The 21,383-nt window shown below is 50.6% G+C and overlaps 7 protein-coding genes across 7 annotated transcripts; 5 read left to right on the forward strand and 2 right to left on the reverse strand.

Moving 5' to 3' along the window:
- Positions 1 to 1,243: 1,243 nt before the first annotated feature.
- On the forward strand, positions 1,244 to 3,198 carry COCSADRAFT_204886 (uncharacterized protein). Its single transcript, XM_007696257.1, has one exon. It carries the CDS (start codon positions 1,359 to 1,361, stop codon positions 3,021 to 3,023), a length of 1,665 nt encoding a protein of 554 aa, XP_007694447.1. The 5' UTR covers positions 1,244 to 1,358; the 3' UTR covers positions 3,024 to 3,198.
- A 114-nt stretch (positions 3,199 to 3,312) lies between these two features.
- Positions 3,313 to 5,844, reverse strand: COCSADRAFT_21266 (uncharacterized protein; the record flags this gene model as incomplete). Its single annotated transcript, XM_007695858.1, has 3 exons — positions 3,313 to 3,816; positions 3,880 to 5,681; positions 5,739 to 5,844. 3 exons carry the CDS (start codon positions 5,842 to 5,844, stop codon positions 3,313 to 3,315), a joined length of 2,412 nt encoding a protein of 803 aa, XP_007694048.1.
- A 2,414-nt stretch (positions 5,845 to 8,258) lies between these two features.
- Positions 8,259 to 9,597, forward strand: COCSADRAFT_340683 (uncharacterized protein; the record flags this gene model as incomplete). Its single annotated transcript, XM_007696258.1, has 3 exons — positions 8,259 to 8,314; positions 8,357 to 8,765; positions 8,839 to 9,597. The coding sequence occupies 3 exons, from the start codon at positions 8,259 to 8,261 to the stop codon at positions 9,268 to 9,270; spliced, it is 897 nt and encodes a 298-aa protein (XP_007694448.1). The 3' UTR covers positions 9,271 to 9,597.
- A 206-nt stretch (positions 9,598 to 9,803) lies between these two features.
- COCSADRAFT_204930 (uncharacterized protein) lies at positions 9,804 to 12,076 on the forward strand. The gene is made up of 3 exons (XM_007696259.1): positions 9,804 to 9,892; positions 9,951 to 10,017; positions 10,089 to 12,076. Coding segments are annotated over exons 1-3 (1,914 nt in total). The 5' UTR covers positions 9,804 to 9,890; the 3' UTR covers positions 11,934 to 12,076.
- A 191-nt stretch (positions 12,077 to 12,267) lies between these two features.
- Positions 12,268 to 13,438, reverse strand: COCSADRAFT_78413 (uncharacterized protein; the record flags this gene model as incomplete). The annotated part of the gene is made up of 3 exons (XM_007696260.1): positions 12,268 to 12,981; positions 13,084 to 13,325; positions 13,390 to 13,438. The coding sequence occupies 3 exons, from the start codon at positions 13,436 to 13,438 to the stop codon at positions 12,268 to 12,270; spliced, it is 1,005 nt and encodes a 334-aa protein (XP_007694450.1).
- Positions 13,439 to 13,722: 284 nt separating this feature from the next.
- COCSADRAFT_77360 (uncharacterized protein) lies at positions 13,723 to 19,170 on the forward strand (the record flags this gene model as incomplete). The annotated part of the gene is made up of 5 exons (XM_007696261.1): positions 13,723 to 13,944; positions 14,040 to 14,991; positions 15,050 to 15,672; positions 16,679 to 17,855; positions 17,909 to 19,170. 5 exons carry the CDS (start codon positions 13,723 to 13,725, stop codon positions 19,168 to 19,170), a joined length of 4,236 nt encoding a protein of 1,411 aa, XP_007694451.1.
- Positions 19,171 to 19,737: 567 nt separating this feature from the next.
- COCSADRAFT_176845 (uncharacterized protein) lies at positions 19,738 to 20,998 on the forward strand (the record flags this gene model as incomplete). Its single annotated transcript, XM_007696262.1, has 3 exons — positions 19,738 to 19,815; positions 19,915 to 19,972; positions 20,064 to 20,998. The coding sequence occupies 3 exons, from the start codon at positions 19,738 to 19,740 to the stop codon at positions 20,996 to 20,998; spliced, it is 1,071 nt and encodes a 356-aa protein (XP_007694452.1).
- Positions 20,999 to 21,383: the final 385 nt, after the last annotated feature.

Raw genomic sequence — 21,383 nt, forward strand, 5'->3', positions numbered from 1 at the left:
GAATGGTTAGAGTGGATTCCCAGTCGATCTTGCTTGCTAAAAATGGTGAATGTACCATGTTGTAGTGGTAGCTTTGTATTTGTAATGTGTGTTAATCACTAGCAACGGTTTATCTTATCTAAAACTCACAATGTGAAAGTGTAATAAAAGTTATTGAACATATAATTTTATCCCTGTCAGTAACCACAAGGTGACACCCGCCCCCTACTCACAGATGAGGCGAGGTTTTAATGATCCAGACTCAACAAAAAAAACCTAAATCTAGGAACGTCCCCTCAACTGCCATCATTTTTGTCCTGTTGTTCGACACATCATCTTCGGAATATCACCGAACAGCGTAAGCCAGACTTTTGCACTCTGTTCTGCGCCAAGACTAGTAGAACGTGTGTGTAAATTTGCATAAGGATCTCCTCTCACATAGCATCTTGTAACCTGTTATTTCTAATATCCCTTACCTACAAGAAACTTCACTGAATCGTAAAGTCAAAGTTTCTCGTCAGTGCCTGAACATTCATCGGTGTCACCTTTGTACGTTCCCACTCTTTGTACAATATTTAGACCCTGCCCGAATTTAACTTCCTAACCTACAATAAGTATAAAAAACAACGTGTTCGTGTTATAGTACACCTGCAAGCATTACGCAAAACTGCTGTGTATATAGGGTGAAGTACGAAGTCAACACTTCACACACGAGCTGTTAGGATGAAATTTCGAATACATGCAGAATACCAGAGACATATGTTCGCAATTCCGGCACTTAGCTAGACTATTTTCGTACCTACAAATGTAATAATGGTGGTAATTGCATTCAAGTAGCTAATTCGTGTGGCCATCAGAGTCAGCGGATAAGCGCTTAGTAGCCTCTTGCGGGCACATGTTTTCCATGGGCTTTTGATTAGGAACCCGTTCAGCTATACCCTTCTGCTACTTTTGAATCTCGTGTGTATGCAAGATTCGAAGTCTAGGGTTCATTTGTTCTCACGTTACGCAACAGTGTTTCGTGTTTAGCATGTTCTCATCCCCCAAGTTGTAGCATCTCATTTGAAATGACCCAATAGAGCCTATTTAGGGTATTGAAAAATACGGTAATCATTGGGGAGGCGAAAAGAACGTTACTTGCATGATCCGTTTTATGGCACGTGACGAGATACAGTTAGTGGAGCCAAGATTTCAAGGCGGTGACATGTGGCAGAAATAATTCTAGGACTGCTCAACATGGACGAACCGACTTCTTCGCGCAACCCAATTGTCGGATTCTTTTGCTTTCCTACCCGGCAAACTCGGTTGCGAGATTTATTTTAAAACTCTAAGAGATACGCCGCAACGCCGCAACGCCGCAACGCCGCAACGCCGCAACCATGGCTTCCGGACGTAAGCCTGAAGCCAGGACTTCGCAACCGGGGCGCAAGTCGCACAACAGCGCACTCATGGACGAAGACGCCCGCGCAGTCGCAGAATTCACTCAGAGAGCTACACAACAATATGGCCGCGGCGACCGGATACGGCCGAAATCAGTCAAAGATAAGAAGCTGCGGGCAAATGTGAAGTCGCTCGAGTCGAAGAACAAACAGGCGGCGATAGAAGCAAAGACTGTCGAAGTCCTGCTTGAGAACAATGCTGGACTGCTGGAGCCGGAGAACGAGTTGGAAAGAACATATCGCGTTCGGCAAGACGAGGTCAAGCGGGAGGTTGGCCTAGAGACGGCAAAGAAAGGGTTCGAGTTGCGGCTAGATGACCTTGGGCCGTACGACGTGTGCGAGTACAGTCGCAATGGGCGCGATTTGTTGATTGCGGGCCGGAAAGGCCATGTCGCGACGTTTGACTGGAGAGCCGGAAAGCTGGGCTGCGAACTACAACTCAACGAGACGGTGCGTGATGCGCGATGGCTGCATACAAGCAACCAGAAAAACTTTGCCGTTGCACAGAAAAAATGCGTGTACATCTACTCAGGCGATGGTGTAGAAATGCACCAGCTCAAGAACCATTCGGAGGCGACGCATCTCGAATACCTTCCGTACCACTTCCTCCTGGCCTCAGTATCAACAGCAGGCATCATAAGATACACAGACGTTTCGACCGGTCAATCGCTGCCACAGCTCTACACCAAACTTGGCCCTGCCACAGCGTTCGCGCAAAATCCACAAAACGCAATCCTCAACGTTGGCCACCAAAAGGGTCTTGTCACACTATGGTCGCCGAATAGCGCCACTCCCCTCGTCAAGCTCCTCCCACACCGTGGGCCTGTACGAAGCATTGCCATGGACAGATCAGGCACCTACATGGTCAGCACTTCTCAAGACCGGCGCATGTCCGTGTGGGACATTCGCATGTTTAAAGAAATGCACCAGCACCACCTGCGTGTCCCAGGCACCACTCTCTCCATTTCCGATCGCAACCTTACGGCTGTAGGCTACGGAACCCAAGTCTCTATCTATAAAGACGACATTTTCCAACGCAGCCCCGAAGATCAGTCACAACCCAAGATGCCCTATATGGGATGGGGCGGCCAGGGCCTCGATGTTGGCCGCGTCCGCTTCTGTCCTTTCGAAGATGTACTCGGCATATCGCACGACCGTGGCTTCTCCTCCATTATTGTTCCCGGATCCGGAGAACCCAACCCCGATTCCCTCGAACCGGGTACCAACCCCTATGAAACCTCCAAGCAACGCCGCGAAACCGAAGTCCATGCCCTCCTCGAGAAGCTCCAACCTGAGATGATTGCGCTCGACCCCAACTTTGTGGGTAACCTTGATCTGACGTCGCACGAGGAGCGGCAAAAGGAGTACCGCGCGCAGCGGGGTGAGCGCGAACCAGACAAGGTGGATCTGCTGAAGAAGAGGGGCAAGGGAAGGAACTCGGCGCTGAGGAGATATCTGAGGAAGAATGGCAACAGAAATGTTATTGATGCAGAAAAGGAACGCGCACGCGAGGCGCTCAAGAATATGCAAAAGAGGCAGATTGAGCGCAAGGAGAAGATGAAGAAGGAGTACGGTCCTGCGCTCGAGCGATTTGCGAGGAAGTAGGTGGTGAGGAGAAGGCCCCCGAAAAAAGCATTTTCTTATCGCATTTGCATGGCGTCTCCGCGTCTCTTTTCTTTTCTCTGTAGTTAAGATACCTTTTGAATACTATCAGACATTGACTGATTGCAGCAATGACGTAAATGGCATAGTATGAACGTAGCAAGACGTTTACTTCCAAAAAAAAAGAACGCCATGTCCATTTTTGACCTAGTTATCTAAAATGCCCATTGATATCATAAACCTCATGCTTCCTTCAGCTCATTTACAACAAGAAAGCGGTAGCTATATTTCTTTACTGCTCCATCTCACCCCTCCAAGCCCTCGCGCTTCTCGGCCAAACCCTCTTGTACAGACTGACAGCCACGGCATCCATTGGACTGATCTTGCCGTCAAATGTGGCCTTGAAGTAACCATGCGTACCCAAGCTCTCTTTGATGAAACCACTTCGTCCGCGCTTAGTCCACAGCGGCAGGCTCTTGAACCATTTGACATCTGTGTCGTTGAAGAACATGTAGCGTACGGTGACGACACGCTTGTTGATCTTGTAGGGGTGACCAGTCAAGATGATGCGCTTGGCTACGATGCGGTTTGTCGAGGGAGGAAGAGATGTTCCTGTTGCGATTAGGCGGAGAGGAGAGGGGTGATCGGGTGTAGGTGTCGTGCGAGTGAAGTAGAGAAGCGGGACGTTGCCCCATGTGAGGGGGCCAATAAAAGTCGCAATTGCTGATTGTCCTGGGTGCAGGTAACGGGCAAATTTGTGTACGTTGTTAGGCGTGTTGCCTGCGTTTGAGAAAAGCTGTGAGAGGTGTTAGTTGAAGTCATGTCCTCTTGGGCGTATCGGGCAACTGCTTCGACTTACAGGGTTAATCACAATCCTCCTTGCACCACATTGTACAATTAACTCTGTCTTTGACTTTATCGGAGACTCGTGCTCGGAGCTGAGTAGAATGCTGTAGTTGCACGCTGTTCGCTTATGCTCATGCCTGAGTAGCGAGAACATGGCCATTGACCGCGGCCCGCTCTCTTGGAACTGCAAGGGAACTCCTCGAATGTGTACGCTTACTCGAGTACCAGCCTTGACACCCCCAGCCCATGCTTCGCGCATGAATTTGGTGGCGGTACGCTTGTAGTCGGAAATCTCGAGCAGCCGTTGCCACTCCTCAGGTTCGTATGGTCGATCTTCTTCCGTGTCCCATACACTGGTCTTGAGGCTCTTCAATCCTCGGTAACGGATAAGACGCTCACGTGCATTGACATTCGGGTGTAACTCAATCTCATCGGGAAACTCCAGATCTTCATCCGCTTCAGTTTTCCTCGACTTGCGGTACTCCTCAATCTGTGCCGCCTCGTCTTCTGGTGATGGATCCATGAACATCTCAGATTGTGGATATTCTGATGGCGCACCCTCGGTCATTGCTTTTCCATCGAGATCCATGCCCTCCACACCGTCCGCTGGATGAGCGGGCTGATTCTGGTTATCTTGTCCGTCATCCATGTCAAAATCCTCAAGGTCGGAGCCCGAATCAGACATGTCATCTAGGTACCAGGCAGCCTGGTAGTTACTAGTACCCCTTGGCAATCGCCTCTTCTGCTTAGGGGCAGTCTCTTCTTCTTCATCTGAGAAGTAATGGTGGTCGTCAAGCAAGACACCTTTTCGCTCAGAAGGGGCGACAGATGTAGCGTAGTTGGTTACATCGTCCATGAGTGTTTCTTCAGGGGCGAGTTCTGCCAAATCGTCTTGGTATTCAGTCGGTCGCTCCAAGGTATCATCAGTAGAATCGACAGCCATTTCTTCATCTTTAGTCTTCTTTCGCGACTCCAGCGGGGCAGCAACGATCTTTTCAATTTGAAATTCACCCCAATCTCCAACCTGGACCAGCCGATCTGCCTTGAGTCCAAGTCCCCGAACCACACCAGTTACGACGACCTCGCCAGTGCCATCCTCGCTGATGGCCGACTTTCCTCCAGGCCAAGTGATATCCTCGATGAACATGTAGCTCCTCTGGTCTCTCCACCGAACACCTTTTGTAGTAGTTGTGCATAGTGATCGGACAAGGTTCGCCCCCTCTTGTCGGTTGTCGAGAGAGTACACACGGTCGGTTGACGGCAGCCAGTGGGTAATGTATGACTTGAGCGATGAGATGACAGAAGGTCTTTGTTTGGCAGGCTCGACCTTGTCCAATCCCTGGACTACGGTAAAGGTGTTGGAGATACCCTGGCATTCCACCGACTTCAGTATCAACTCGCCTTCTGCATCCACCTCTTCATGCGCTGACAGGACAAAGATAACAAAGTCGGCGATCCGGCAAGCGTCGAGAGCAGCCAACAAATCCCTCTTGACAACCAGGTATTGCACCTTTTGTTTGAAGCGATCGACGTTTGTCCTGGTCCAGCCAACCTCGGGCACGTCATCGTCAATATCGAGGCTGGAATTGAGGCTGTGCACGGCGGCGGCGGCAGAAGTATCGGAACAGAGGGGGACGACGGCGGCGATTCGGGGGGCGCCGTCTTTGCCGGCGAAGACGTTGGTCGACTTTGCGTGCTCATGGTCCTTGTTGATGCGCATCTGCTTGGCGCGGTTGCGGCGGTCGAATTTGTTCATGATTTGCTGGTGGGGTGTCTTGCGGCTGCCGAACTCGAAGGAGAGGGAGTTCACCTTGCCTGTAGAGCCGTATTAGAGAGAGAAGTGCGCTATGAAGCAAGTTGCTCAGCACTTACCCTTGCTCTGCTCCTTGAGCGCACCCTTTGTGGCATGACGGGACTTGAAGCCCTTCTTGTCCTTCTTGGTGGTGCTGCGGTGGTGATGCGACTCCATTGGGGCCATGTTTGCGCTGCCACCTGCCTTGAAGCGAAAAGGTATCGACGCCACTGTGAATGTGAATATCGACGAGTGTCGGAACTTGCAGCGCTGGGGTTGGTGGGGGCGAGCGCCGGACGGGCGATAATTTTGTTATCGTCTGGCTTATCGAGAATAATTTTGGCTCCTCGGCTGTGGCGTCATGCCTGGGATCCCTGTCTTTTTGCGTTCCCCACCAGCCTCATATTAGCCACAAACTTGTCTGGATATGTAACGCCGACATGCGAGCCACAGATGGATAATCACGGATGGATTTGCGTTTGCTCATGTAGACTACATATTTCTACTCTAGTATCCACAACGAAAAAACAGCAAGATCGCCCAGTATAACACAATCCGTGCAAGGAGCAGACCTAAAAACATGTCTGTTGACATGGCCAACTGATCACTCCTATATATAACCGCGAGATACAAACTCTACGTCTACACTACTTTAAACATAGTACCATGTATAAAGAGGTTCATTTGTATCGCTGATTTATACCTAACCTTAATTTTCAAAGTTTCGACACCTCTATAGGGCGTGTAAAATGGGGGGTAAAGAGATGATATTTTATTCGTGTAGCAGTGCTGAGCTAGGTTTAGCAAAACGATGATATCAAGCAAGCACTCTTTCAGACAGGACCTGGCTCTCACCCCTGGCAGGTGGTTGATGTGTCTTATGCCAGAGACCATTCACATCACTCTCTACGGAAAAGATACAGGATTAAGATTACACAGAGCGATTCCAGAATGATATTCAATGTAACATGCTAAACACCTATTGAAGTTGCTTCATCAAATCGTCGTGTTCCTCCCAGATTGCAGGCTTAGAATTAGGCAGGTAATGTCTATGACAAGACACTATTGACGGGCCCATATAAGTGGCGAAGACTCCATCAACGAGCAAGATAATAATGATAGAGCAGTATGCGTGAGACGTTGAAGGAAGCACCTGGGTACCCAAACATGACACGGAACACTATCTTCCGTGCTTCCGAAGCCACCAGCGCTGTATTGGCAATAAAGCTATGATGGTTGCGGCCCCCAACGACTAGGTTTAGATTCTGGTTGCATCCATGATATTGCCTTGGACTCTGGCCAACCAACGAGCATGTAAGCGCTAATCTGGGACAGAGAGTTTGAGCCCCAGTGCCGATGTTATAGTGTGCCGCTGTTCCAGTAAGAAACTGAGAAGTCTGATCCAGAACATCGCCTGCTTACTTACATGCATACGTAACCTCACCCGCTTTGTGCCGGTAAAACATAAAATGCACCTTTGTCACCCTTTGCCTTCGGTCTTTTTGCTTTGTAGAGCATAAGTATCACCCAGATCTACAGTCTCAACTTGTTCGATTGCATAGACGTATCTCATAATAAAATTTATATTCATCATGCACTTCAAATACCTGTTTGCCGTGCTGGCCACAATGGTGACTAGTGCATCGGCTATCAATATTGTAAGTGAACGACCCTGAGGGTGGAAAGTGGGTGCTGACTGCCTCATCAGTGCTATAGTCAGTCAGATTGCGACCAATACGTAAGCGACAATTGTCCTGATGGTGGTGGTTGCACAAGCATCCGTGGAGGCTACTGCCGCTGCGCCTAGAGGCTAGATGGGTTTGTAGCTTCTTTCAGAGATCTACATGCAGTAAAGGAACAGGAAGCCAATCGCAGAAAGTGCCGCTTAACAGAACGTTTCTCAAGCAGATTCGCAGACAGAAGGCCACTCGAATCCAAGAAACTGTTGAAGCAACAGTGTCAGTATATTCAACATCAGTAACGACTCGGCGTTCCATGAGTGAATTGTCATTTGTTCGTTTTTGCGTGTCAATCAACGTGTCATATATGTGTCTCTTGCTATGGCGACATGGTCGATGGTTAGCTCAAGTCATTATTGAAATTTGGCGAAGTGAGGAGCAAGCGTTGCTGCAGGTCGTACGGATCCTTCAGATGATGCTGCGCCTTTACTGCACTGTTTGATCTGATTCCGTAGTTATGTCCTGCGCCTGATTCAATACCTACTCTTACCAAATGTCCTATAACTTTCACAAGACCCTTTCAGCACGATATCGCCTTTGCTTTTCTCCTTCGCCGATCGACGCGTCTCAAAATTCTACAGATATATCTAATTTCTTGAATGTTTTGTGTGTCAAGCGAGGTACCTGCACTACGCTACGGCCGCTCCTGCTGTTTGTTACCTTTACCTGAGCAGACAGCAAACACCCGCAGGCACTGACCTTCTTCCGCTTCCACGCCGCACACTCACTTTCACCGTCAACAGCCATAAGACAAAAACAACCACACTACCGCAGTGACTATAACTTCGGCACAACACAACTTGTCGCAGCTGGACAATTTGAGCTTCACGAGCCCAAAGCTTGATCTTCCCACTGCCCATCATGAAAAGCCGCCGCAATCGAGTTCCTTACAGGCAAGATGAAATTGAAAGGTATGAGTGACTAGGAGCGCACCGTCACTGCCTGGCTGACCCTCGCAGTCTCAAGGGCATTGCTCTCCCCGCCAAAATCAAGTGCGGTCGCTGCCAAAAGAACCTCCCCCAAGCAAAGTTCTCCTCAAAGCAGCTTACCGATGCCCGTTGGCAAATCAAGACCTCGAGCCAGATCTACAAGCCCATCAACTGTCACACTTGTACAGGCCAGCAAGTAGTTGAGGTTGAATGCACAATGTGTGGAAAGACAAAGGGTCTCGAGGATTTTGCAAAGTCTCAACGCCGCAATCCTGATACGGCAAAGTGCTTCGCGTGCGTTGAGGGTCAGCTTGCCAATGAGGCTTTTGACGAGGACAAATACGAAGATCCTGATAAGGCCTTTATCACTCCGGATCACTCCAATGGCCAGTATCCCGAGTACTTCTCGGCGGCTACTTCCGATACATCTTCGTCCTATGTATGTATTGGGTTTGATCTTATCATCCTCAGAATCATGACATTTTCGAGTGGGTGGACACTGACTTTACCAGGGCGATGATGACTGGAAGACTGTCAATGAGAACCACCAGTCCAGTCGTCTCACAGCCAAGGATGGCGGCATCAAATTTTCAGCCGATTTCCAGCGGGCCATGTCTCTGAACGGATCCGCCGATGAGAACTTGATTGATTATGAGTATGCTTATCCCGTTGGCCGTGAAAGGACTGGCAATGATGGCTTGAGCGAAGTTCGCACCAAGTCGTGGCACACCCAGTCCAGCAAGGCTCCTACTACCAGCTCGACTTCGACTATCAATGCGAATAGTCGTTCGTATGCCTCTGCGGCAAGCTCGTCTCACTCGTTCCCCTCAAGTGTGGCTGAGCGATCCAGTACTTCCGAGCTTTATCCTAAAGATGGGGCCATGACCGCTGCTGCACCTCGAGGTCCTCTTGTAGTAAGTGCAGCTAATTCCAAACGGTCGTAATGTCAACTGTTCAACTAAATATGCTGTAGAGGCCTATGGGAGATGCTGCCCGCGAGATTGGTCCCGTTGTAGACGCATGGGGTGATTCCGACGATTCCGATGAAGATGACGACGACGATAGTGATGACGATACTATCATCTAGACTTTCATCATCACATCTGATGCCGAGAGGTTAAGGGTATTGAACGGATGACATCACTGGATCGCGGGCAATTGTGAACACAATTCTGTGCAATGAAGTTATATGGATGCGAATGCTCGAGAAATCAGTGTACTATTTAAGGATTCTTTTGCGAACTTCATTCTTGCTGAAATGAATCTCATACTTCCACTAGTCCAAGATATCCATCAAGTCATAATCCGCCACTCAACAAAACAGTGTGTGGGCGGACTGGCAAAGAAAATCAATTGTCAGGGGTAGACTTTGCTCGATGCAGCAAGTAATTGCCACCACGTGATTGCGCGACTGCCCTGTGGACCCCGGACGCGCCTTCACCACTCACTGTCTCACCCCCGCTTGTCGGCCTCCGACTCACTTCAACACCAACTGCCTCCCTCCTCAAGCAATAAGTCGTATCTTGTACAATCCACTTCCTTTGCGCTGCTATAAATTGACAAAATGTAAGCCATTAACTTGCGCCACATGAACTCAGCGTACAATACTGATGAGTGGCGACAGGAGCGGACGGCGACCAAGAGGAGCGGGTATCCGTGGGCCACACTCAGCGCTGACAGACTTTCTGGCGGTATGTTGACCTTATGCACGCATTTCTGCAATATGGCTTCATCAAAACTTGTGCTAATTACGTTACAATAGGCAAACAACATTTCCGCACAAGAGATTCGCGATTCGTACCAGCAACGTGTTCGGCAAGCCGAGCAGGATACAGCGCAAGCCGGGAACAATGAGGAAGGATCTGCAAATGCGGGTGCTGAGGACGAAGAGCCTGAAGAAGATCTACAAGCAGAGTCATCTGCAATGGCAGCTGAACGTACTCGCAAACGGAAACGTGATCAAGATGAAGCTATAGCGAAGATCAAGAAGGGAAAAGCGGCCAAAAAGACGGCCAAGAAGAAGAAGAAGGGCCCAGATGATGACTCAGATTTTGAGGATGTTATGGACATGTACAAGAAGGCCAAACCTCTGCCTGGTCAGCTAGAGAATTGCGAGATCTGCAATAAGCGGTTCACCGTCACACCGTACAGTAAAGCTGGTCCAGAAGGCAGCCTTCTATGCACGCCATGTGGCAAGGAAATGGCTAAGGACGCTAAAGCAGAGAAGAAGGCTAACAAGCCCGTTGTGCGCAAGGGTCGAAGAAAGATTGAGAGTAACCGCCTTGATGGGTTGACTGTGCGCGGGCCAAAGACATTGCAGCAACTCTGCATTGAAAAGTTGGCAAAGCACTCGGAAGATATTGAAGAGCTGGGCGAGATGCCGGAGTCGATTATGAATCGCATCAGCGAGATCTTTTCGAAGAAGCGGGCGATGAACCCCACGACGATGAAACTCTTCCTGCAGCCCGACATGGAAAAGGTCGCTATTCACGAGGCTGCATATCTCGAGACGGAAGATTACGATCAGATATTTGCAGTGTGTCCGACTGTCAAGCGCCTGTCACTTCGTAACTGCTGTCAGCTGAAGGACAGCAACATCGACTACATGATCGAAAAGGCCAAGGCATTGGAAGAGATCCAGCTGCTGGGAGCCAACCTGGTTTCAAACGACAAGTGGATTGAGTTGTTTATTGCGCGCGGCCACGACCTCAAAGCATTCAAGGTGGAGTGGCTGGATGCAGCCTTTGATGACCAGGTCGTGGAAGCGCTGATTACCTTTTGTCCGAAACTCGAGCGGCTGAAGTTGGAGCGATGCAAGAAGATTGGTCCAGACAGCATCAAGGCAATTGCTGGACTAAAGCACCTCAAGCACCTCACTCTCCGGTTCTACGACACTATTGAGCGCAAGAAGCTAGTGGACCTGATCAACTCTGTTGGCGCGAACCTGCAGACACTGTGCCTAGAACATTTTGTTGACAACACAAGCGAGCCGACTGATGATGTGCTGAAAAGCATCCATAAGCAGTGCCGGAATCTCAGCAAATTCCGTTTCACAGAGAACCACGAGTGCACTGATGCTGGGTACGTACAACTCTTCTCCGAGTGGGACAACCCGCCGCTGCGCTACATCGACGTCAACTCGACACGTGACATGGACAACAGCAACCCGGATGGACCTCTGGACTCGCCTGTTGGACTTGGAAGTGAGGGTTTCCGTGCACTCATGTCGCACTCTGGCTCTCGGTTGGAGTATCTCGATGTCTCATCGTGCCGGCACATTTCGCATGCTACGTTTGCAGAAGTGTTTGATGGGGTACAGCAGTACCCTCATCTCCGCGAGATCAACGTGTCGTTTTGCCCTGTAGTGGACACGGAGGTTGTAGCGGGGATCTTCCGGTCCTGCCCTGGACTGGCCAAGGTGGTAACGTTTGGATGCTTCGAGGTCAAGGACGTGGTGGTGCCACGGGGCATTGTGTTGATCGGGGCGCCCAAGGCACAGGACCAGATTGAGCAGTTTGGCGACGTGGTGTTTGACTTTGCAAAGGAGCTGGAACAGAGCATGGATCAGATGGGGGCCATGGGTCGGGTTGTGCCAGTCATGGGATAGTGATTTCTGGAAAGTCATGAAATGGCTCGTGGGAATGTTTCGTGTCTAGGAGTTACATGGATAATTATGGAGTCAAGGGAAACACATGATTTTAACGCGCTTCTTTCCGCGTGGAAGGACTAATGATTATAGACGGAACAGAAAACGACTTTTCATTCGATACTGTTTCTTTTGGTTCTTCTCATTTCCTATGCTAAGAAGATGGCCTTGATCCATGCTGGCCTTGGACAAGACACTGGCTCGCTAAGAAAATGAAGCCTCTTGTACGTAACGCTCACAAAGTAACATGAATAGACGTGGGACCCAAGCTTGTGGTGCGGAATCAGCCCATGGCTTATACCCTGGTCAACCACATCATGAAGCCAAACTGAACAATGTAACTGTAGACGAACAGAAACTGGGTCCGCCTGTTCTTTTGATTCTTGGCTGGGTATCCGCCGGGGGCAGGGCCTCCAAAGTTCCCTTGGCCAGTCTGATCGGGAAGCAGGACATATCGCAGGCTGCGAAGGAGGAAAAAGGCATTTGCACTGAAGCAGTAGAGGAAGATGATCCAGTTGACCATTGTTCCGCCAAAGCCAAGCCACGAGGCAAAATGCGTCAGAAGCAGCGAGACAATAACATGGACAAACTTGTAGCCACTGTATGCGACCAGATCGAGGAGTTGCGAGGAACTGCTAATGGCGAGCAGAAAGGTGCCAGTGCGTATAATGAGAATCTCCAGAAGGGTAACAGAGATTGCGACAGTGGCCGTGTAACCCAGCAGCTCTGGGTGGAAGGCGCCCCTCAGTCCAGCCAGCAACGTCGAGAGGAGGATGTAGGTGACGAGGGCCATTATGGGAATGTACATGTCAGGCGAGTTGACATCTTCGCGAGGCGGTTGATAGAGCAGAGCGGTCGAGGAGGCAGCGGGATCCGAGGTATGGCGTTGCTGGCGGGACCAGGGGCGATGCCACCATGGGAAGAGGATGATGCGCAGTTTGGTGAGGACGTACGAGTTTGTGACATTGAAGTAGTGCCTGAGGGCGGAGACAGAAACGAAGCGTCCAATCTATTGCAGCGAGTTAGTCTTGGCCCAGCCATCGTGATGCGCGCATGGCATAGGAAGTGAGCGCGTCGCCTGTGCGGTCGCTTTGCGCATAACGTCACGTACATTCTGCTCAACGTATTGCTGCCCCGCATCCACAGCGCTCTTTCCCATCTGGAAGCCGAGCTGGGCTGTGGGGTCATTTATGAAGCCGCCAAACGAGGGGTGCATGTTGTAGCCTCCCTGCTGGGGAGGCATCCCCCCGCCCTGCTGCCCGTATCCATATCCGCTCTGTGGTTGCGAGGGCGGGGGAGGGGGTGAGCGCAGCTGGGGGACTGTCGAGACATGCTGTGGAATTGGGTGGTGTACTGTGGCGTGTTAGCGGAGGCGCGCCCGAAGTGGGTATATGTAAATATTTGGGGAGAGACGTACGGGGTGGTGAATGCGCGGGCGGCGGATTGCTGTAATTGGGACGCTGCATGGCTGCGCGCGATACCGGGGCCGGCAGTCGTCGTGGAGATGGGGGGGCGAGATGAAGGGACAGGAAGAGGAACAGCGAGTGACTGGGCGAGGTAAGGGGCGTGAATTGAGGGTGTGGTGTCTATGTGGAATTTGTGCCTTTGAGCTTTCCGCTGCCTGTCCGAGTTCCGACCATCTGGCAAGAGGCGGCCCGCACGGCCCTTCGTCATCGCACCAACATTACCACAACCACCACGCACCCCTCTCGCATGCTAGCCAGCACCTCATGCGCCACCCTCGCCCATAATGCTCGACACGTTTGAGATACTCACCACCTCAGGAGTTGTGTTGTGGTCCCGCACCTATGTCCCCGTCGGCACAAATGTCATCAACAGTCTGATCCGGGACGTCTTCATCGAAGAGCGCATCCAACCCCAGGCCGACGATGCCGGGTCCAAGCCGGCGTACAAAAAGGATGGCTATACCCTCAAGTGGACTGCCGCAAAGGATGTTGGCCTTATCTTTGTCGTATGTTCTGCACCATAAGAATGGCAGAGGCGAGGGCACGAAAAATGCGCCGCAGTTGCCTCTTGAACATGTCTATGTGCTAACACCCCGCATAGGCCGTATACCAGAGCCTCGTCCACCTCACATGGATAGACAAACTCCTCGACAATGTGCGCGCCCTCTTCATCGGCCTCTACGGCGACAAGCTCCAGTCGGACAGCAGTGTGGTCAACTGCGACAAGTTTGGCTCCTACTTTGATCGCCAGATGCACGAGTTGGAAGGCGCAAGCGATTCGGGCGCCCCCAGCATCAAGCTCACCACCCCAGAGTCAAGCACAGACAACGACAGTGCCGATGATACCGCGATCAAGCCGGCGGGCCTACAAAAACCCCAACGACCCTTGTACGATACCAGCGCCGATTCAACGCCAGTGCCCACCCCGGACACCTCGAGGCCTACCACTCCAGCACAGAGCCAGTTGCTCACAGGAAAAGCGAGGCCGATTGGAGGCAAAATGTCTCGGAGGGACAAGAAGAAAGCCTCGGCTTTCAGTTCTGCGCCTGTGTCGTCGGGTGACGAGGCGTCGGCAAAGAAAAAGGGGAAGGGTTCCGCAAAAAAGGGCAGGGTGTGGGGTGAGTTTGGCGCAGAGGAAGAGGACGACTCTATCCTCGATTACTCGCAGTCAGATGTACAGGGTAACGCATCAGGAAACGAAACACTGGAGGAGATCAAGCAGGAGACGTGGGGTCGCAAGACCAACAAGGGCGAGTTTGTGCTCAAGGACCTCGACGACGAGATGGATGCCATCATCGCAGCTCAGAATGCAAAGAGAGATAAGGACACACCGGCTGCAGCTGGTGGCCTGGTTGGGTCAAGTCTAGGCGCAATCGGCGGCCTGTTTAGGAATGTGGTGGGCGGCAAGACACTGACCAAGGAAGATCTCGCCAAGCCTCTCAAGGGCATGGAAGAGCATTTGTTGCGCAAGAACGTTGCGCGCGAAGCTGCAGTACGGCTGTGCGAAAGTGTGGAGCGTGATCTCGTGGGCATCAAAACACCCAGCTTTACTAGTCAGTCATTTTCACACCCTTTTTTTGCTTGGTCCCTTTACTGACGCGACCATGACAGCCATCGAGACAACGATCAAGTCGTCAATGGAGAAAGCCCTTACCAAGATACTTACCCCGACTTCTTCCCTTGACCTGCTTCGCGAGATTCAGCACACAAATTCTACCACCACCCGCCCCTACGTACTATCCATTGTTGGCGTCAACGGAGTTGGAAAGTCGACCAACCTGTCCAAGATAGCCTTTTTCCTGCTGCAAAACCATCATCGTGTGCTCATCGCAGCAGCGGATACCTTCCGTTCTGGCGCAGTGGAGCAACTACGGGTACACGTCGATCGATTGAAGGAGCTGTCCCAAAGAGAAGGTGGGCACGTCGATCTGTTTGAAAAGGGTTACGGCAAGGATGCCGCTAACATCGCTGCCGATGCCGTAACTTTTGCTACCAAGAACAACTTCAACGTGGTCCTCATTGATACGGCAGGTCGGCGCCACAATGATCAGCGACTCATGTCGTCGCTCGAGAAGTTTGGCAAGCTAGCCAACCCTGACAAAATCCTCATGGTTGGCGAAGCCCTCGTTGGCACAGATTCCGTCGCTCAGGCCCGGAACTTCAATGCCTCTTTTGGCCCAGGACGAAACCTCGATGGCTTTGTCATTTCAAAGTGCGATACCGTAGGAGATATGGTGGGCACGCTTGTGTCAATGGTGCATGCAACCGGCATTCCGGTCGTCTTCTTGGGCACGGGGCAGCATTACAGCGATCTGAGGACATTGAACGTTGGCGCTGTGACGAGACTACTTATGAGTTAGGTTAATGATTGGTCAGTTCGTGATATGGCACGGCTATGTAGTGTATAGTATTGGGCTGTATTATGTCATGATTGTACAAGCACGCTTTGTTGCTTGATTATTTTTCCATCTGAATCAATCAAACTCTGCTTTGTGATCGCACCATGTCTTTTCGAGCAAATATCAACTATATATAAACTAAATGCTTGAGGAAAAGGGTCACGGTTCATACTGTTATTGGCAAAAGTAACCGTATTCATGGCAGACATGTGAATGACGACATGGACGCGCCAAATTAGCTCCCGCATCATCACCATGTGCCTCGTATCCACATGCTTTACTAAGTGCCGCACTGCCGCCTTGGATCGACGTAACCGAATCATCTGGCCTATCCTATACCACCTCTCATTCTCGTCGCCCGACACTCCGTGCTCATCCCTCGTTTTCTGCTTCACATGTTGTATGAGGCTTGGATCACCGCAAAGCCACTAGTCAAAAGCGCCGTGGCGGATCATGCATTATGATATTGGATCCTTTATGGAAACCCTTACAAAATATGGGTCCTATGATGCAATTCCCATTGCTCAACGTCGCCGCATATGCGCCAACTACATATGACGCTGCTTGACCTCGCAAGTACGAACACTATAGCCCCTGTCCCCGCATTGCGGCCTCTTCCTCTTCCCCACAGTCGCCATGTCTGAGCAGCAAGGTAGCCATCGCGGTGGTGGATCCTCATTATCCGCTCTTGTCTCAACTCTCGTGCCCAGTTTTATCATTGCTGTCGCTCTGGTTGCCCTATTCTTGGTATTGCGTAACAAGCAGAGGCGGCTCTATGCTCCACGAACATATCATGATGCACTTCTAGAAGAGTATGGTTTTCAGATTTAGCTAAAGGCAGTGCTTGCTGACAATCCTATTCAGTGAGAAAACACCCCCGGCAGGCCAGGGTTTCCTAGGCTGGGTCAAGAAATTCACCAACTTGAGTGACGAATACGTCCTCAATCACCATTCTCTCGATGCATATCTCTACCTGCGTTTCCTAAAGGTACTCACCCTGATGGCCTTTGTAGGTGCCATTATTACTTGGCCTGTTCTCTTCCCAGTCAACGCCACTGGTGGAGGCGGCGAATCTGGTCTGGACATTCTCAGCTTCTCCAATGTCGAAAATGAAGTACACTACTTTGCCCACGCATTGATTGCTTGGGTCTTCTTCGGCTGGGTTTTATTCCTCATTGGCAGAGAAATGTTGTACCTGGTCAAACTCCGAAAAGCCTACTGCTTGACCACATGGAATGCGAGTCGCATCTCTCAGCGTACAGTCCTCTTTACCGATGTCCCGCAAGAGTCTCTGTCTCTCGAAGAACTTCATACCATGTTCCCCAGAGTCTCCCAAATCTGGCTCGTTCCTAATGTAATCGACCTAGATGATGATGTCTCAGACCTCGACAAGGCAGTCATCAAACTTGAAGCCGGCGAAACAAAGTTTATGCAAAAGGTTACCAAACAGCAACAAAAGAAGGGCATTGAGAAAGAAACACACGATGAGGCACTGCGCCCAACACACAAGACCAAGCTTTTGATTGGTAAAAAGGTGGACTCAATTGACTACTTTCGCAACCAGATCAAAGAGCTACTCCCTAAGATCCAGACAGCACAACGCTCCCATCTTGCTGGGAAGGAAAAGCTCGACAGCGCGGTATTCATCGAATTTGACACTATACTTGCGGCTGAGACCGCCTTCAACGCAAACCAACATCGCAGGCCCACCAAGTTTAGCTCTAGACAGATGGGTGTTCTGCCGGAGGAAGTCATCTGGAAGAATCTCAACATGGGCTCCAAAAGCAGATCTCTGCGCCACCTCATCGCCACGATCTTCATTTCAGCTATGATTCTCTTCTGGTCTATCCCCGTTGCTGTAGTTGGTTCCATCAGCAACATCAACTATCTTACAGAGAATGTGCCGTTTTTGTCATTTATCAACAAGATTCCCGAAGTCATCCTCGGTGTCGTGACTGGACTCTTGCCGGTCGTTGCCCTCGCTATTCTCATGGCTTTAGTCCCTGTCATCTGTCGCGGTATGCTATCAAGACCGATCTCCCTACACCTCTCCCAACTAACGTTTTGATAGTCGTCGCCAAGTTAGCCGGTGCAGTCACAATCTCCCAGGTCGAGCAACAAACACAGAAATGGTACTTTGCCTTTCAGGTTATCCAAGTTTTTCTCATTACAACATTCACTTCAGCTGCCGCGGCAGTGGCCAGTCAGATCGTCTCGGACCCCACAAGTGCCGTCAGTCTGCTATCCAAGAACTTACCAAAGGCCTCCAACTTTTACATCTCATATTTCATCCTCTTCGGTCTGGCCATATCGTCGAAATACCTCTTCAATATCGGGGGCTTGGTGGGTGTCTTTGTTCTAAGCAAATTTGCCAAAACACCGAGGAAGAAGTACAATCGTTATGTGGCATTGAGTGAACCATCCTGGGGTGCAGAGTACCCGAAATGGACAAACTTGGGTGTCATTGCCATCTGCTACGCCACGATTGCGCCGCTCGTCCTGGGCTTTGCAGCTGTCGGTATCGGAATGATTTACGTTGCATTCCGCTACAACATGATGTACGTCCACGACACCCACATCGACACCAAGGGAGGTTTCTATGCGCGCGCTTTGGAACAGCTTATGGTCGGAGTGTACCTTGGAGAACTCTGTCTGCTGGGTCTTTTTGGTATTGGCATTGGTGGTAGCATTACCTCTGTTGGGCCGACAGTACTTCAAATGGTCCTAATCGTTGCAACGGTTATCTTCCACGTCTTCATGAAGCGAAAGATCAAGCAGCTGAACCTGCTCGAAGACTTTGAGCATTCCGGGCAGCAGAGCAATGCCGAGGCCGGACATTTGTCTGCCACCAACCGCATGTCCCCTGGGTATAAGAAAGATGGGATTCGTTCTGATCAAGCTCTTGTTTCCCGCTACAATAACGAGCAGCGAGCTATTAAGGGCTCTGAAGCTGCTGGTATTGCACCTCCTGCCGACGCCCCACTACAGCGATCGTTGCTAAAGAGAATATTCTCTCCACATACGCTATCTGCTAGCGACATCTCTGCATCTCTCGCAACTCGATTTTGCCGCCCTGTCCCACCATACACGGAAAACGAAGTCCTTGAGGCCTACCTGCATCCAGCCTTAGCTGAACGCCAAGACGTCATATGGCTCCCCAGGGATCGTCCCGGCGTCAGCAAGCACGAGGTTGCTGAGCTACAGGAGAACCTTGGCACATTTGGAACTCGAGTCACGGATGAAGGCGCTATCATGAATGAGAAGGGCAAGGTAGAGTGGGATGTTGACAGTGTGCGGAAGGCGCCGCTCTGGAAGCATCGGGTCGTTTATTAAGTCTGTTATTTTCTTTATCACTATATGTCCGGAGTATTCCGACGAAAATACCATCCTAGTGTCTCGTATTGTATGTATGTTCTTCTTCGCGGAATTTTGTATTCTAAATACCAACCCCAATTTCCACAAAGAGGCTATGACACAACAAGGCAATATCCAGTACTAAGCGCACACGCGTACGACTAGCCCCGCACATCATCTAGCTGGAAACAACACGAAGCCTTGGTTGCGCGAAAAGGAGTTGAAATGGTGCATGTCATACATAGGTACTAGTTCCGGGACCTACTCCGTCGTTGTTCAGCGGCGCATGTTAGTGCCACAGCACCACGCCTCAGACTATGACGTCGCTTGACCATAAAAGTGGAAGCCACGCGATTTCCAACTTTCAGGAAGACAGGTAGGGTAGTTGGAGTTGGAATAAAAGGGCGTTGTGAGTCGGGGGGGAGCAAGACTTGAATTTGTATAACACTTTTCTTCTTGTGTCTTTAGCATAACAATCACGAAATCACAGCAAACGAATAACTACATTCCGATTCAAGTATCTTGAAAGAATTCGATATTACAAAGATGCCTCGCAACGGAGACGGATCCAGTGACAATGGACCTATTGAAGGCCATGAGATTCTTCATGGTACAACTGGAGATGTACGGTGCCTTCTCTAATACACACAAACACTTTCCGCTACATCGAATCATCAAGCAAAATCAAATAGGAGAGTATGCTTATAGCTAACCTAACTCCAGGACTCTCTCCAACACACCAAACACGTAGCACCCATGCCCGAGGGCGAAAAAGGAGACAGTACGTTCCCCACCCCATTCATCCATTACAATAACACAAAAGAACATACTCCAATGCACTTATGTATACTAAACTAACACCATAACTACAGCCCTGCCTGGTCTCTCAGGTGGCGGCACCGCAACCCAAACATCCACTTCCACCTCCCACTCGGACTCCAAAAAGCGCCAAGAACCTCACCACGCCTCCCCCTCCCCCACCTCGCACATCCAGCAAAAACACTCCAAACTAGACACAGACGAAGCCGGCATCGCGGGCGCGACATCGCACGCTGAGGCGGTGCACGCACGCGAGCAGCGGGCTAAAGATGCGGTGGGTTCGGAGGATGTAGGGAGTGGAGCTGGGGGGCATGCGGATGTGGAGATGTTGCATGGGAAGGCTACGTTGGATGAGCAGGAGCAGAAGAGTGAGAAGGGACAGGTTGGAGCGTGTGATGCGGAGTTGCTTCAGAGGAAGAAGGCTGAGAAGTTTGGGGGTGTGAATCTACAAGATGATGAAGAGGCTGATGGTGGGAAGAATGGGACAAGTGGTGTCAACGGGGGAAGTGGTAGGCACGCGGTAGACCGGGAGACTGAGACTGATGGGGGCCCAGTGGGACATGCCGATGGTACCAAGGGTAAGACTGAGGAGTCGTTTGGTACGCATAACAACGGTGAGACGCAGGGTAAGAGCAAGGAGCATGGTCACGATGTCGTCCATGAGGCGGATCTGTTGCAGAGGAAGAAAGCTGAGAAGTTCAGGGGCGTGAACCTAGGTGACGATGAGGCTGATGGGTCTTCTGTGGGGAAGAGCAAGGCTCATGGTAGCACTCATGGGGGAAGCAGTGCTGATAGTGGCGCTGTTGGACATGCGGATACCAAGGATCACAACGGAGACCATGCGGGTGCTGAGACGCACAGCAAGGGCAATGGACATACATCGGAGGGTAAGAAAAAGGACCACGGCCTTGATCTCGCCAGCGATGCGGACCTGTTGCAGAGGAAGAAGGCGGAGAAGTTCGGAGGCGTCAATCTCGGCGATGATTAGGCGTACTCCTTGTCTACTTTTCCTAAGGCACTTTGTTTATTCTACATAGCTGCCCGATATTATGTATGTGTCCCTAGTCAACCGAGTATCGTTTTTTCATATTAGTGATATATTCTGCTTTCTTTTTCTCGGGCGTATGAGATCACACGTGGATGTTGTCATAAAACAAAAAAAGAAGCGACAATCAAGGGTCTATCATGATTGTCTGTGCTATCGCCACCAGTTCACCGATCAAAGACAACGGAGATGCTGCAAAAGTGGTTTTCTGGAGAACAAGTCATACAGATCTCACATTACGAGAAGTTTTACGCAATATCTCTGGTCGTTATTGATTTTTTTCTTAATGGGATTCGGATCGGGGAAGAAGCCTGGTGTGGCCAGTAAC

The sequence above is a fragment of the Bipolaris sorokiniana genome (genome assembly GCF_000338995.1).
Source record: "Bipolaris sorokiniana ND90Pr unplaced genomic scaffold COCSAscaffold_1, whole genome shotgun sequence".
Classification (NCBI taxonomy): domain Eukaryota; kingdom Fungi; phylum Ascomycota; class Dothideomycetes; order Pleosporales; family Pleosporaceae; genus Bipolaris; species Bipolaris sorokiniana.